The sequence below is a fragment of the Poecile atricapillus genome, chromosome 12, assembly GCF_030490865.1.
Source record: "Poecile atricapillus isolate bPoeAtr1 chromosome 12, bPoeAtr1.hap1, whole genome shotgun sequence".
In the NCBI taxonomy this organism is placed as follows: Eukaryota; Metazoa; Chordata; class Aves; order Passeriformes; family Paridae; genus Poecile; species Poecile atricapillus.
Genome location: NC_081260.1, coordinates 13,764,215 through 13,780,505, shown reverse-complemented (window position 1 = coordinate 13,780,505; position 16,291 = coordinate 13,764,215). Strand labels below are relative to the sequence as shown.

The 16,291-nt window shown below is 41.6% G+C and overlaps 1 protein-coding gene across 1 annotated transcript in view; it reads right to left on the bottom strand.

Moving 5' to 3' along the window:
- Positions 1-16,291, bottom strand: part of MSN (moesin) — a 41,397-nt gene that overhangs the window by 7,910 nt on the left and 17,196 nt on the right. The window contains exons 2-7 of the mRNA XM_058847442.1: positions 10,800-10,883; positions 2,521-2,616; positions 1,721-1,995; positions 1,178-1,261; positions 684-830; positions 120-216 (exon numbers count right to left, since the gene is read on the bottom strand). Coding sequence (XP_058703425.1) covers positions 120-216; positions 684-830; positions 1,178-1,261; positions 1,721-1,995; positions 2,521-2,616; positions 10,800-10,883 — 783 coding nt within the window. The remainder of the gene's footprint in view (positions 1-119; positions 217-683; positions 831-1,177; positions 1,262-1,720; positions 1,996-2,520; positions 2,617-10,799; positions 10,884-16,291) is intronic.

The window sequence follows — 16,291 nt, the reverse complement described above, 5'->3', positions numbered from 1 at the left end:
CAGCATTAACGCTATTGATGAAAAGATTCTGTGCAAAAATCCCCCAAAACCAAACCCACAGAAATTGTTCAGCTAAGAAGCTGAAAGTTTAATATATTAATATGAATCTTGCTTCTTACTGGTGCTTTCTTGTCAATAGGCTTAATAACAAATTTCTTGTCATTGAATGAGATATTTCTGATCTCACTCCAAGGGAATCCGATTTTTGGTGTTAGCCTGCAGAAATGGGAAACAAAAAGAAAAGACAGCCCAAAGTCATTCCAAATTCTTGACTTAGACTATAAAGTTCTAAATTATACCAAATCCACCCTCATATTTCAGTGCTCTTATGGCAGTTGAAATTAGCAGACAAAATTAGTCTCGCAGATGAAATATAAATAAATGTAAGAAGCAGTTTTTCAATCCCACTTTTTTGGTTTTTTTTAAATGAAAAACAGAACTGGAAAATGCATCGATAGCAGGAAGACTAGGGATACAAGTGAAACTATCTTGAAAAGATTTGCCAATTCCTTGTATTTGTTGGTCCAAAGAAGCACATTTTTTGGATTATTCTGGCAATGTCAAAAACACAGCCGAAAATGATACAGAAATTGTGGAGTTTCGTTAAAGATTTGAATTCCAGGAGATACTGATTTTCTATTGGAAAGGAGCTGAAGGCAATGATGAAAAGAGGGGTTTATTACCTATCATTCTGCTCATAAATGTTGAGTCCAAGAGCATCTACACCTAGCCACAGCTCAGAGCCTTTCTTGTTCTTAATGCTGAAGTAGTTCACACCGTACATTTCCAGATCCTGTGCAATTTTCAGGTACTCCAAGACAGCATCTTCTCTGCAGCATGTAAAAAGAAAGCAGATACTCTTTTTTGAGTCTTTAAGCCATTAGAACAAGAAGGTGCCATCTTCCCACATGGACAGAGCAGCAACAAGCTGGCAACAGTTCAAACCTACTAGATCCTAGGAGATAATTATAAACTCTGCAAACTCAGTCTTGTTTTACTAAGAACAGCCACCTGATGTGGACCAGCAAGAGCAGGGGCGCATGAACCTAGTTACTCTGAGCAAAATAACATGAAGAATGCTAACTTATCCTGAAGCAAGTCACAGATTTTCATATGCATTTGTACACTACACACTAACACCACTTTAAATACATCAGTTTCACATTGCATCAGTTACCTAATCATTCCTCGATGTTCCTCATGCCACACCTGGATCCTCTCCTCCCACTGGTCCTTGTTAAGCTTGTGCTGCTCCAAAACCCTAGAAAGAGCATACACGGGATGTTTAAAACCAAAAACTACATATATACATACATACAATCACTCTATAATAATGCTTCATTAAATACTCCATTGGCATCAGAGTTTCCCCACAAAAATATTCCAAGAAATACAGTTTAATTAAAAGGTTAGATAGAGACACAATGGTCAGTATTGAGATCTATAACAAATGACAAATTTTATTCAGTTTTGCTTCTCCTTATAGTGTATTTTGTTTTGGAGCTTCTCTCACTACTTCTGATTAGAGTTTCAGAGTAGCAATAGGAAATTTAAGGTTAAAAATAATTGAATAATAATCTAAACGCTCAAATTGGCACAAGGCTTCGTTTTATTCTGAGCATTGCAATCAAAAGACCTCCTTCATTTAAATGAAAAATAAATTAATAAATCACAAATCCTTTGAGACTGAGAATGTCTAAGACTGTCCAGGTTCACTTGCCTTTGTGGGAGCAGTTTATCACTAGCAAGATAGCCAGACTTGTGCACATCTTTGTTGAAGTCTCCGTATTTGGACTGGACAGCATAAGAAGCCAGAAGGACAGCTGTTTCTGGAGGACAGTAAATGTCATCATTCAGAATTGCCTCCTTCACTTGGAGAAAGAAAAGGCGCTGTGTGATGTCCTGGATCAGCTCTTCTGCCACATCTTCTGGGTAGAACTTGGCACGGAATTTGAAAAGCAGGGGGCTTTCTTTACGTACGTCCTGTGCTGTTACCTGGAACAGAGTTAGCAGATTTTATAACCTGTGTACCAAGTGCAGGGAAACACTTTACAAACACAAAGATAAGCATGCACTAGACAAAATATTTCTCCTTTCCAATGCAGAAGAGAGTGGGCAGAAAACCAAGGATTTTCAGTTACTTACTACTAAATACCTCATCACATCTCTTCACTGGACTTACACAAGCCAGTAGTTATGACCAGTGGTAGCTAAGTTACTTTCCAGGTTTCTCCCCAACAAAGATGCTCACATAAGCATGACATCAGCCTTTTACCAGGAAAGGTACCAGATCTGGCCTGGTAACAAACAGAGCTAGATGCAGGACCAGGTCAGGTACCACAATTCCTCAAACTCTGGAGAGAGACTGTGTGGACACACAACACCAATTCACTGATCTTGCAGTCTTTGAGGTGCATGGACAGGAAAGAAGAGATCCCTGACAGAGTATGGAGGTCTGAATTTGGCCCTGCACTCTCAGAGAAGAGAACAAGGAGACTTAAAGTCTTGGAGCAAACATACCTTTTTGTTCAATTTTAGCCATGTTGAGAAACCCTTGGTGTCCTGATACTGAAGTCCGAAAAACCAGACCTCTCGCAAACCAATTGTCTTGACAACCTGAAAGAAAGATGATTATTAGCAAGATGCCCAGATGGATTGAACTAACCAGTGGTTGAGAACGTGTTAAAGGTAAGTTCAGACAAAGACGGTGCCCTGACCACCTGCCTCTCCTGCTGCAGTGCACAGAAAAATGATTGGGCATCTAAGGTCTTAAGTAGATGTGTGTAATATTATTTCTTCTCCTTCAGCTCTTTAAGGCTTGTGGCTATTTATAAACAACAGCTAGGATATTATTTTTTTCAGCTACTTATAGGCCAACATGTATAGCCAAAATACAATGTAACAGCTCTGACAGGTTTAGTGACTGGCAGGAATGAGGAACACAGCTCCATTTCCAGGTACACCCCACACTTACAATGCAAATGTACTATTCCTGGGCAAGTCATGAATCTCCCTGCTAGGCTGTGCTGCTTTAAGATTTGTCTCTACTCCACTGATAGCTATAGACAGGCCTTTCATACAGCTCTTTACTGAGCAGCACCATTAAGAGGAAGTGCAGAGGCTAAATCCATATGCTATCCCTTGTGCCAGGACAAAGAGCCACCAGATATTAACTATACCACTATGTAAGCTCTCTCTGTAGTTACTTCCCCAGCACATCAGGCATGCTATGTAAATAAGAATTAAGGCTTTAAAGATGTGTTGTGACAAGAGACAAGAGCCTCATGGTGGGGCAGCAAGACTACTGCAGTATAGTGCCACTGTTGGTTAAAAGGAGGGGGAAGTTTCTCCAAAGTCCTGAGTGCTATCAGGCCATGCCCCTTTGTACACTGAAAAGCCTGGGACATGCCACATGGTGCAGCAAGTCTACACAGTGAACCTTCCCCTCACAACCAGGGGATGGTCTCATACTGACAAACAAGGCACCCACTGGTCACCTCCATTACTGGACAAGAAAGGGGAAGGAAGAAGACATCTGTCTTCAGGTTGACTTGGTTCCTGAAGTATGACACTGTCAACTGTTTTCACATACTATTCAACTCAGAGCTTCCCCCTTTCAAAGGGGCCAGCAATAGATGCAGAGACTCAGACTTGCCCTATGAAAACCAGCTGCCAGGTCAGTTGATAGAATTTTGTACTGCCCAAAGGTGCACTCTGTTCCCTTCTGATGTGGTCTCTACTTTGGCAAGATACAGCACCAAAGACTTATGTTCCCCACAAATATCACTAATTAGATTGTTTAGGGCTTGGATCAGACATTTCTTCTGGCCTTTCAAAGCAGCATTAGGGCCTCTGCTCCTTTCAGGCAGAAAAAGCAAATCCAGTTTTCAGCAGATGCATGCCATTGGTGGCACACACCAAGACAAAACCTACACTAGGTCATGTAGTCTATGTACATCATCCCACTGGGGTTCCTGAAATTATTCAGGCTGTCCTTGCTCAAACATGAACTGGAGAGCTGGGCTAGAGCCCCTGCAGATTAGGGGGAATGTAGGTCACTTGTGCATCACACAGCAGGATGCACACAGCTGAGAAGGTTTTTGGAGAAGAATCAGGGTTTGCTATATACATGAACTTTTGGTCATTGCAATATAAGATATTAATCTCTAATATTAAGATACTAGAGAGGGTCCAAAGGGGGCAAAGAAGATGAAGGGCCTTGAGGGGAAGCCCCATGAGAGGCAGCTGAGGGCACTTGGCCCATTCAGCCTAGAGAGGAGGAGACTGAGGGGGGGACCTCATCACAGTCTACAGCTTCCCTCGTGAGAGGAAGAAGAGGGGCAGACACTGATCACATCCCTGTGGTGACCAGTGACCAGACCCAAGGGAATGGCCTGAAGTTGTCAGGGAAGGTTTAGGCTGGACACCAGAAAAAAGGATTCCTCACCCAGAAGGTGGCTGGGCACTAGAACTGGTTCCTCAGGGAAGTGGTCATAGCACCAAGCTTGACAGAGTTCAAGAAAGATTTGTACAATGCTCTCAGGCCCATGGTGTGATTCTTTAGGATGGTCCTGTGCAGGGCCAGTAGTTGGACTCAATGATCCTTGTGGGTCCCTTCCAACCCAGCATATTCTGTGATGGGAAGTAGATGATTCAAGAAGGGGAAGAAAGGCTGTTCTAGAGCCCAAGGACAGCTCTGTTCTTGGAAGCATTAACATATGAATGGGATGGAAGCTCCTCACTCGACTGCATGGGTCTGCTTTCCTCCTTCCACTTGACAGCAGCTTATGCCTGGGAATTCAACAGGCTGGACTGCCAGCAAGGAGCTGAAAGGCTCCACACTGTGGTCCCACACAAAAGGACTTTTATTCCACAGCAGAAGCCTGCACAGCAACAGCAGAGACAACAACGAGCTGGGGGCAAAGAATAGGGGGAACAGCACAGCACTCACCATCACACTCCCAAACTGCCACTGAACTAAGGCAGGGAGGATAGTCCTCCTCCCTCCTCAGCTTTAGCAGGCTATTTAGTTCCATTCAGCAAGGGGAAAAGCATGAAAAAGAAACAGCTTTCTACAGCTGCAAGGAATCTGGTTGGCAGCAGCATAATTGTGTCTGGGGGTGTACAGCAATTGGAGCCTTAATGAACTGTGAGATGTTCCAAAAAGCAAACAGCTACTGGCAGTGGCTAAGGATGGAGAAGGGCTGGCACAAAGGATGGGAGAATAGAGAGTACTGTTTAACACAGACCACAGTACTTAAATACCTAAAATCTACACTCTCATCTGGAGAGTAGCATCTTTTCTTCATGCCAGGGGGAGCATTAAGTCAGACCCTGGATCTTGTTTAGCCTGCTGGATAAAGCTCGGTTTACAATAGACAACAGATTGTATGCAGCCTTAAAATCCAGATGTCCCATGGAACCTTGACCAGCTACTACAAAACTCTTAAGTACTACCTTTAGCTTAATATTCTACTCAGTAAGCCATACTGACGTAGGGAATAAGGTGCCTTCCTGATGACTCACTTCATCCTCAGCAGAAAGTCTAAGCACACATTAGTAGGGTTTTTTTACTTATGTTCAGAGGAGAAGCAGAAGATCTTTCAGGTAACAGTTTCTCTCAACTCCTTCTTAATCCATATTTTCTAGGTCTGCATGACAATTCCTGTCCTTCCTCTCAGCACTCACCCAGCTCCCTCTGAACAATGTTCCTGCTTTTGGGTGCTGCTCCACAGCAGAAGAGGGAGCCATAAGCAGCCTCTTAAATGTACATTTTAGCACCAAGATGATGACTGAAAATGGCTGTCAGTCTCAGCCCAGGAAACACACCACCACACTGGCAAACAAGTACAGATTCTGATGAAAGCACTATTTACACACAGGCAAGACCAAAGCATGCAAGCAGAGGAAAAGGCGTTCCACTTGGATCATGTTCCTGCATCAAAGGCCAAATATCTCAGGCTATATCATGGTACAAGTGCCTTGCATGTTGCCCTAGTTAAAGATGAGGTAAGTCTCTCTCCCTTTCTATGACATATCAATACATCTGAGAGAAAACTTGCAGCTAACTTTATTGCTGGAGGAGTTCTGAACTGGTGCCACACCTGCAGTTTCTTATGCTGGTCAAAAACAGCTTAGAACATGGTCTTCCAGGTACCCTAACTTAGTACCCAAGATAGGCTCCATCTACAGCCACAAGTATTCAACTGTTCCCCCTCCATTTAGCTGGTGGATGTATTTCTAATTTTCCCTTCCAAAGTGCTAAAATGCCAGTGTGATAAACTCCAGGATCTTCAAGTTTTTGTACTTACTGCAGTTTGCCATTGACATCTTTAGCAACATGCAATCCATTTTTTGTTGGAACTACTGCCTTTCTTACTAAAAGTCAGAAAGTTTCCATATGTTCCTGTGAAATTTGAGACACATTTTCATACAACTCAACCACAAGGCTTCACTACAGGAACAAGACTTCTGGGGTTTGCTGGGGCAACCAGCCACTGTCCTGAGACTTGCTGCTTTCTACCATGAAACTACCTTAGTGAGTTTTGGTTTCAGTGCTTTCACCTACTGGATTAAATGTTCCAGAGCCATTTCCTCTGTTTAAACACTATAGGTAGGACCTTACCAAGGCCAAAGGTTTTTCTTACACTTTCCCTCCTCAAAAAGCTTAGTTTGCAGGCCATGAGACACCAACCACTTTTATTCCAAACACAGCTCAACTCAGATGGAGTTACTCAAAATTCAAGAGGGGTTTGATCAGCCCTGTGTTGTAAGCTTAAGCAGACATGAAAGAAGTCTGACAAACTGGTACTCTATAAAACCACTAAATTCACTGCAGCAGATAAACAAGAAGGAAGCTGCTAAGCATTACCAAGGCTTTTAGCTGCATAACTGCCTCGATGGCCATGCAGATAGAAAAGCAAGGCAAGACAAGCCAGGACACACAATCTCAGAATCTTAGGAGATCTGGCTCTTCATGAAATCTGAAAAAACATTAAGAATTAAAAGGAAAATGAAACAAAAATACCTCCCAACACACCTTCTACTATGTGGAAGACTTAATGCTGAACAAAAAATACAGCATCAGTGATCAAGTTTAAAGGGTGCAAAGAGATGCTTATTGTTATATTTTAATTCATAGATAAGTGCACTTTTCTATTACAAGCTAAGTTTTGACCCCAAAAGTTCACAATAATAAGGAAAAGCTTCTTCAGAAGGTTAACCACACGTTTTTTAAGTTTGAAGTGATAGCTACTGAAGTTTCCCATGTCACATTTTCTTTAACCTGTGACTTGCCTTCGTGGCTCTTAATTGGACAGAAATCACCTTTAAGGAGATTGGATGATCAGTGATTCAATCTAGAATCAATTTACCCAAAAAAAGGAGGTTTGAGAGGCAAAAGATTAGATTTCAAATCTGTCCACAGCAACAAGTAACTAGTTTCACCAGACAGCAGACTAATCTTTGATGTGTAGAAGACATACAATGCAAAGCACTGCTTTGTTTTACTGACTGCTCTCCAGACCAGCTGCACCTCAGTCCAGTACAGAAAGGGGTCAAAGGAGGAAAACAAGCAGCTATCACAGTTATAGTGCCTGTGCACTGCATCCCCAGGAAAGCAATATTTCAAGGTACCTGGGAAGTAATCAGGCCTATGGGATAAGCAGCACCCCTGACATTTTCATCCTTGAGCTCTTCTTTTAATCCACCACTGGCAGCTGAGGAATAGGAGCAAAGTTACAGTCCTTGCTAGCAAGTCAGTAAGCACTGGAGTTCAGCAGCTGATGTTGAGGTACATCAGCAAAGCTGCAGAAAGCAGACAATACAATCCTGTCTCATTTAATCCAGGTTTACACAAGCCTGGGATATTTAAGCTACAGCTGTACAGTTTCAAGATTAGGGAATAGGAAGAGGTCTAGTATAAATCATGATGTTACTGCACATGTTCAGTGGTATTTCTACAGCCAGCTACTTTGGGGCAGAAACCACTTCTGACAAAGCAGTGAGGCACCTGCATTGTTCTGTCACTACAAAAATTCACTTTGAAATTTAACCAAGCAGGAAAGAGGAACACAGGAACATTTCTGCCTCATGCCCATTCACATATTATTAATATGGAACTTTAGACTCAAATGATTTTCTCCTCATTAAGCTAAAACCTAACTACAAGCTTTCCAAAATCTTCTGAATCCTATTCAGAGTGGGCCAAGATCATGTGTGGCATAATGAATACATTTATCTACCTTTATACACAACAGGTGAAAATAAATACTGCCTAAATGTTACTGAGCAAAGCCAGCAGATTGCACGGAGGTAGCCATGCAGCTAAAAAGCTTGGTAATGCTTTGCAGCTTCCTTCTTGCTTAACTCAGAACTGACAGTTCAAAATGAAAGGGCACCCCAGGGCAAAAAGATGCTGGATATCTTAAATTTTTTCTGTACAAGAGTCAAAAATCAGGTTTCACACCAGAAGTCAATGTCTTACAACAGCAAAATCATAGGTCTGCTTTGTAGAGGAGCTCTCTCTTCCCTCAAAAAAGCACTGATGAAAGCAGATATTTTTTCCGAACCAGCATCATGCAGAAAATACTAGATTATCAAGTCCAGGGGCACAGCATGGCTTAAGGGAGCTAGAGAAGAAACAGAAGTAACTTTGTTCTTGTGCACTCCATCACGGGACCCCAGACAACCTAAGGATAGAAACTGAGGCAGAGTGAACAATGAGCAGCCAGAGAGCAGTCACAGTGTCAGCAGGGACAGCAGCACTGGACTATCCCTTTACAGGAACCAATACCCACAAACAGCTCAGTCATGTGAAAGATACTTTAACAGCTGACAATACATTTAGAGGTCCATCCCTTTCCTAAAGCGAGAAAGTTTTATGTCAACCAAACCTTTTAGAAATAAGAAATGTTTAAAACTAGCTTCAGACACTTTTTTTCCTCCCCATTTCCAGCTTCACCTACAATCCAACTTAGGTGAAGTAAGCACTGCCTCAACTTAGAAACTCAGCTCTGCAACAGCACTTGTTTTCTCCCTTGGCAAAGTGTTTACTGTGGAAAAAGCAAAACAAAACTTCTGTTTAGACAGGTGCTGTGTGAAATACACTGAAGGGAGGAAAACCCAAAGCTGTCCAAGAGCCTGAAAAAGGAGTGAAATCAATTGCTAGACATGAAGAGCTGCTATATTGGAAACATGACTAGATGCTTCTCAGAGACAAACTGATGAAGCCCAAGTCTGCTAGCAATGTCAGTTTGCAGCAGAAGCCACAGATGACCTAGAACTGACTGAAAATATCATGTGCAGATTAAAAATATTACTGATGTGAGTAGTATTGTTTCTCAGCACTTGGTGGTTTGCTTGGATAATAGCAAAAGCCAGATATTGAAAAATAATCATGGGAAACATCCACATGAAGAACACTCCCTTAAAAAAAACCAAACAAACTAAAAACACAACACAAAAAAAAAGTACATTTTTTGATGAACTTGGGGACAGCTTCATTAGCAAACACTCTCATAAGCCAACTCTGGCAGAGGTCCATGTTGCACACATGGATTCTGGACAGAACTTAACTTTCACTTTTATCAATGCAGACCTGTCAGATCTGAGACCACACAGGGCTAAAACATGCAGGAGCTACTACATAGTAAGATATAGACAGCTGAGAGCTACACTGCAATTCAGAACTTTCTTGAAAGCCTTTTTACTTCTCCCATTATGAAAGGATGCTCTTTCACTAGAGCTTTGGATCTCAATCCATTTCAGAGCTGGGCTGCAAAGAGCAATATATCATCTAGTGTTGAATCATCCAGCTGAGTACAAGAGAAAACAGTAGTTTGTGGTTAAAGATCTGAAAAAAATATATAAAAATATAATATAAAGTATACTTGCTGGCCCCAAATGAAATAGCTGACTTCAATGGGTGAATCAGCCCTTAATTTTCTCTCTCCATTATGATAAGTACCACGTAGAGCTGACCCCAGAGTGCTTAGCTCTACTGAACCACACCCAAATCTCTGACATATCTGGTCTGGCAGTTCCCTCATCTTGTCATTAGTCCAAGATTCAATTTGCATATCTTTGAGCTATGAATTTACTGTTCCAATTTTTCTCCAAGGAGCAAATCCATGGCCAATTACAGCAGAGAAACACAGAGGAGTCTGTCAAAGCTTCACCCACTGCAGCTGATAATGTCTGTCCTCTGCTGCTCCAACTTTGGGCTGTACACACCTCTCTGCTTCTGTTTGGGCCAAAGCAGCAGGAAATTTGCCTGCCCAGTGAAAGCTGAAGTACTCCATGCAGACAGCCCACCAGAGAATGGTACATCACTGCCCAATGTTTCCCCAGAGCCTGATGGGAGTACAGAATATCACTTCACCTGCACTTAAAGGTTGCAGCAGCATTTGAAGCTAAGCCTCTCCTGGTTTAGGTACCAACTACCCTTTGGAATCAACTACACAATGCTTGCAGGTAAAATAGCCTACTAGGCCTCCCATAAGACTTTTCTTACAAACAAAGACTGCAGATATCTACTGCTTTCCAATTGCCATTATTATGAACCATAGCACAAACTCAGTAATTCAATCAGAAGTAATAGCTCTTAAAGCAATCTTGGAGATTAAAAAATGCGGTAGTTTTGGAAAAAAAGTACAATTTCTTATTGTGCTGAGTTCTCTTGAAGCTATTACATACAGTGATACTCAACCTTTGAAGTCCTTTAGAAATTATTTGTTGTTGCCTCAATAGAATGATAATGTCTTTATCAACTTTATATCTTCTGCACCTCTATGGCTTACCTGATCGAAGAGTTGCTTCCCTGTGGTGTTGGGCTGGATGGCAAACTCCAGCTCAGCATCCATGGTGGTAACACGCACACTGATCTGGAAGACAGAAAAATGCATCATTACAACACATGCTCTAAGTGATGCTACCCAATAACAAAAACAAGCACTGCCCAGGACCAGGAAGCTCTCAAGTCTCCAGGAACTTCACTACCAGCAGTCACAAAGTCATCTGCTCTGCCAGCATGGTACTCACAATTTTCCTAAAGAATATTACTTTTGAAGTGTTTTTATCCTCTCTGGTCCCACAAATATCCACATGTACTGACACACATGAGAGCCATTTACATCTTACAAAGTTTAATTCCCAGAGCAGAACATTCTGCTGTCTTTCACGAAAGCAGAGATGTTCCAAACCTTGGTGCACACAAGAAGACATCCAACCCTTTTGTTTGCAGGGTGAATATCGAGGAAGTTGATATTCTGCCACAGGAGACTGGTCAATAATAATGATACAGTTCCAGTCTTTGTGAGTACTTGGAGAAGTTATAAGGCACAATCCCTGACATGCTCCAAGGGCTGTGGGTGTGAAGAAGACAGCATGCAAGGATGCCTTCACAGGCTAAGACAGAAAGGTTCTCAAGTGTGCATGAGAACACTTTCCATAGCAGCAGAGCTGCCAATATTGCTTTCCAGTTCTATCAGAGAGATTAAAGACTTCTAAAAACAAGAAATTTTTTAGGTGTTATTTAAAATTGCAATCAAGATTCCATGACTATACTAGCCTTAGATGCAAGACCATGAATGGTCTTCCAGAAGAAATGTTATATGATGCACTACTTTGACAGGAATTTCTCACCATCACATTTTCACTTGTGGCATGAAAGTGGCAAGGAACTGCAGCAAGGGAGTTTGCAGCCTCATGCCACAGAAGCAGGAAGACATACCCACACCTTTCTCTTCTCATGAGGCAGGTTAAACAGCAGGGACATTTCACCTCAATTGCTAGTGTAAAACACTGCAGAGCCCATTCAAAACTCCTGATAATTACTAGGAAACATGATTTAGATGTTTGGGGTTAAACAGAAAGAGCCCTGACCTGAAAGCAGATGCCTTAACTTTAGGTATAAGTGAGGTCTGTGAGTACACCAAGCTGCCTGAGAATCCAATTCTATTTGCAGGCCTATCAACTGGAAAAGGTAAAGATACTTCACAGTTTTTGAACACAAGCTGTACATAATAAAACAGTTTTATTTAAAGTATTTTTCCATCAAAGGTTCAAGGCTTGAAATTGAACAGACAAGATACTCACAATGCACCAAACCCCAGCACACAGGCCTTGCTCTAACAGTTCTCTCTCTTGCCAACAGTCATTTACCTGAGATCAACAAATCCTGAATTTTTTGCTCTCCAGTGCAATCAATCCTATTAGTACACTCCACCAGACTTCCAGTGGTGAGGGGTGGAGGGAATTACACTGTGAACGGCTTTAAGAACAACTCAAAGTCATATTTGGACTATAAGCTAACTGCATGACACGGGAGACCAAAAAAAGCAAGAGTAAGCAGAGAAATATTCAAGGAACCACATAATACCAATATGATCACAGACAGTTCTAATTCCTGTATTTCTACCAAAAATATGTACAGATTTCACATCTTGCTTACTAAGACACCATGCAAGAGAACTAGAACCAGGGTTGTTTTTTCCCTCAACAAGCAAGAAATGCTAGTTCAATCTAGGTAAGTGCCAAATAGAGACCATTAAGTATAAGAAATACTTTTCGAGGTTTCCCAAAAAGCCTGCTTCAGACTAGGCACACCACTATTTTGTACTTGAGATCCTCTTGAGATGAACCTAAAGATTTTCTTGTTTTACGTTAAGCTAAAAATTCTGTAAGGTTAAAGGCAGGCTTAGCACAGCTAAGCTGAAGTACACACAAGTTGAATTTCTAGCTGTTTCATGCAAAAGGAATGCTATTTAGACATTACCAGAACAAAGATATCATGAACAAGTATATCAGGAATAAGTTGGTTTTGAAGCCCTCTAAACCATCTGACACAATATCACACTGAGGCAAAACCATCCCACAGAAGTAGCAAGGAAAGCACAAATGGCCTAAACTCCTAAGAATGAAGCTTTTCTATTTTTAATTAGCAGCTTTCAATAGCATGCAGATGCCCTACATTCTCATAGTGTACACCTTCCCAAAATTATTCTCTTTGAATCCTAGACCTTGAGAATGGGCTAAGTTCATGGTGCTTTGGTGAAACAAGAATCTGGCCACTTCCAAGAAGGGCTGAATGCTCCCCAAAACAGCTTTGCTACTTACACTTGGAAGCAGACTCTTCTAGCAGAAAGACACTGGCATGTAAGCCTGATTCACCCAGCACAGCCACCAGTGACAGCAAAGCTCTCCATAAACTACATTCACATATAAGAGGGGTTACATGAAATGAGCCATTAAGTTACACCTTACATTTTGTTAGCTTTGAAGTATTTCCTGTTCACCTAAAGCATTAATGTATCAGCTACCATGAAAGAAAATAAGTCTTTGCTCCATTGTTTATGGACAAAACAAAGTAGCTACTTTTATCTGATACCATGTGCATAGGTGATTAAGGGGCAAATATCTGAGCACCAGAAAATAGAAACATCTGTGGCACCTCTTTGCAACTTAGGCTTAAATAGCTCTTGGAGCTATTAGAACAAATCACACTAACATTTAAAATAAAGCTGCTGCAGTAACCCCATACTTCATGCAGAATACTTATTAAGACTCACATATTTGTTAGCACAGTAAAATAAGGACCCATGCTGGAACCAGCAAAATTCCCTCACTGTCAGTCACTTAAATGCCCTTAAGCTATCTGACCCGATATTATCCTTCAATTAGTAAATTCAGTAGGAAGATTTACACATTTCCCCAGCCCCAGGAGCCTGCTCTAAGAGAGCAGAAGCTGAGATAGCACAGGAAACAGGTTTGTGCTTGGAGAGCCACACCCCGGTAGTGCCGTTTCCCCAGACTGAGCAGGGTTTTAACACATTCAGCAGCGCACTGCTGTGAGCTGTCAGCAGAACGAGCGAGCACATCCTGGCCTGGGCCACTGACATTTTAACCATTGGTTAGTTTGAACCATCAGTGGTAATTTAATACTTGGCTGAGAAGCTAGTTTGCTATAAAATTGAGCTTTGTTAAGGCTCATTGGTGTGAAAACAACACACAAAGGCATTTTTTCCCCATATGCTACCAAGCCAGGGTGGTTTTGTTTTTCCAGTTCACAACAGCTGGCTCAAAGGGAGGTTTCTACCATTTCAGGTGGTGGGAGGTACTGATCTCAATGCTCTCTGCCTGCAGCTCCAACAAGCTACAAGAAGAGATCTACAGACTGCTATAATCTCTACCAGACAAGTATGTGCCAGGCACTGCATGTTTACCTTCTTCCTCCTCATTCATTTGAAGTCTCACTTTAAGTAAAACCACTTTACTAAGGTACTCATAGCTAAGTACTGACCAACACAAATGTTACACATAGGAATAAAAATGCTATAACAAAGCAAAGCCAATGCTATGCAGTCCCATCATAATTTAGACTCATTTGCTTCATTTATTGAGAGTTACCCGTCAAAGCACTGTTAAGCCATTTATCTATCTAGTTTACTACCACTGCTTATTCTAAGAAAAGCCTCAAGATTCACCAGCATTAAGCTATTAGATTTTGTATTTCTAAACCATCTAATAAGGTTTGAGGGCTGGCATAAGCCTTGGCATGCTTATAATTTGGGTTGCAAACAAAAAAAAAATGTCAATAAGGTATCTGACTTGGACTGTTGATCTAGCTTAGCTCTGTCAGTCCAGACAGGTAAGGTGCACGGTGTTGAGAGATATGCAAGAGAAAGACATTGCACACCAGTGATTCAATCACAAGGTCTAGTGGCAGTACTCATCCCCAAGTATACTACCCTACTATTCCAAATATTCAGTTACTAAACATCTATCAACCTTTCAACCCTCAGGAGGTGTTTTAAGAAGGTTTACTGGATTTCATCAACAGATTTATCAAAAATACTGACCTAAGGCAGTAATTTGTACTCAAATTCTGTTTAAACCAATTAATTGAATTTATTCATTACAGCATTTATAATACACCCACTGCAGCATACAAGTATTTGCAACTCTCTAAATTCTACTTGGATCGTAAAGTAACAGAAGTTTATTCTAGTAGGTGGCCTCTAAATAGTTTTTTGTCTTTCCATCATCATTTAATATGCTCTCATACAAACAGCTAGTAACACTATAAGAAATGCTTCCAGATGTTATTTTGCACATTGCAAGAACATTCAACTATCACATTTCAACAGGCAAATTTATACTCACCAAATTTAAAAAACATGCCCAAAAAGTGCCCATATTTAACTGATTTCTTTCATAACAGCTACAGGAAAGAGATGGAAAACTAGCAACCCTTCCTCTTCTCTATTTGGGGAATTACCATGGTTCCACCAGTCTAAGCACTGCTAAAGCTTGCCACTGCCAGAGCACATTAAAGAGCTTCCTGCTGCCAAGGACAGTATTGTCAAGTGTGATAACTCCTGCACAGACAGAAGCTCTTGCATGGAAGAGATACTCTTCCACCCCCAGAGCAGCTGCAGCCAAAGAAACCAGCAAAAGCTTTCTGAAGGCACATGCCACCACTGCCCCCCTCCTCCCATGGTGTTCAGCAGTCTACAAGAGACACACTTCATAGACAGTGGTACCAGGCACCTATCTGCAGCATCTTCTCAGGTATTTTAAAATTGCCCATGTGCCTTCAAATCGCACTTTCTGCCACACTGTGATTCCAAATAAATTTTACTATCAGCAGTAATTGTCAGGTATCTTCCAGGTCTGCAAATAAGTCCTCCTAGTAGTGTGCTATAACAACTTCCTGAGATGAAAATGTGTAACTGCATGTGGCAGGACAAACAGGAAAGGCTGATGCTGTCACGCTCAGTAACGGATGTATTGCTTGTGCTAATGCCCCAGTGCATTGAGCAGCATGAGAGGTAGAAAAGACAGTTCTGTTTGTCATAAGCTGAGACAGGAATAGAGTACTAGGAAATTCATGTCAGAATAATAAGTGGAGTCAGCACAACAGAGTATCGACCTCTACAAAACCCTGACCCTGAGCTAAAGCTTCTTTCCTCCCTGCATTTCCTGTGTGCAAGGAAGCTGTTTTACCCTGCTGGGCCGGAGGCTCTGAGCTTCAGATATTCCCTGCTTCCCAGGTTCCAAGCCACCAAGTGGACTATTTCTGGAGAACATAACATAGGGAAAACTTATACTTTATTGCAAATTTGACTGGCAACAGAAGCAAGCTCAATTAAAAAGAAATTTCAGACCAACCTTTATAGCCTCTGCACTGAAAAGCACCAGTTTACCCAGCAGTTACTCCATGTAAAAATACTAGCCCAATATCATGCATCAGTTCCAACAGGTCTGACCTGGGAAGCACATCAAATCCAGC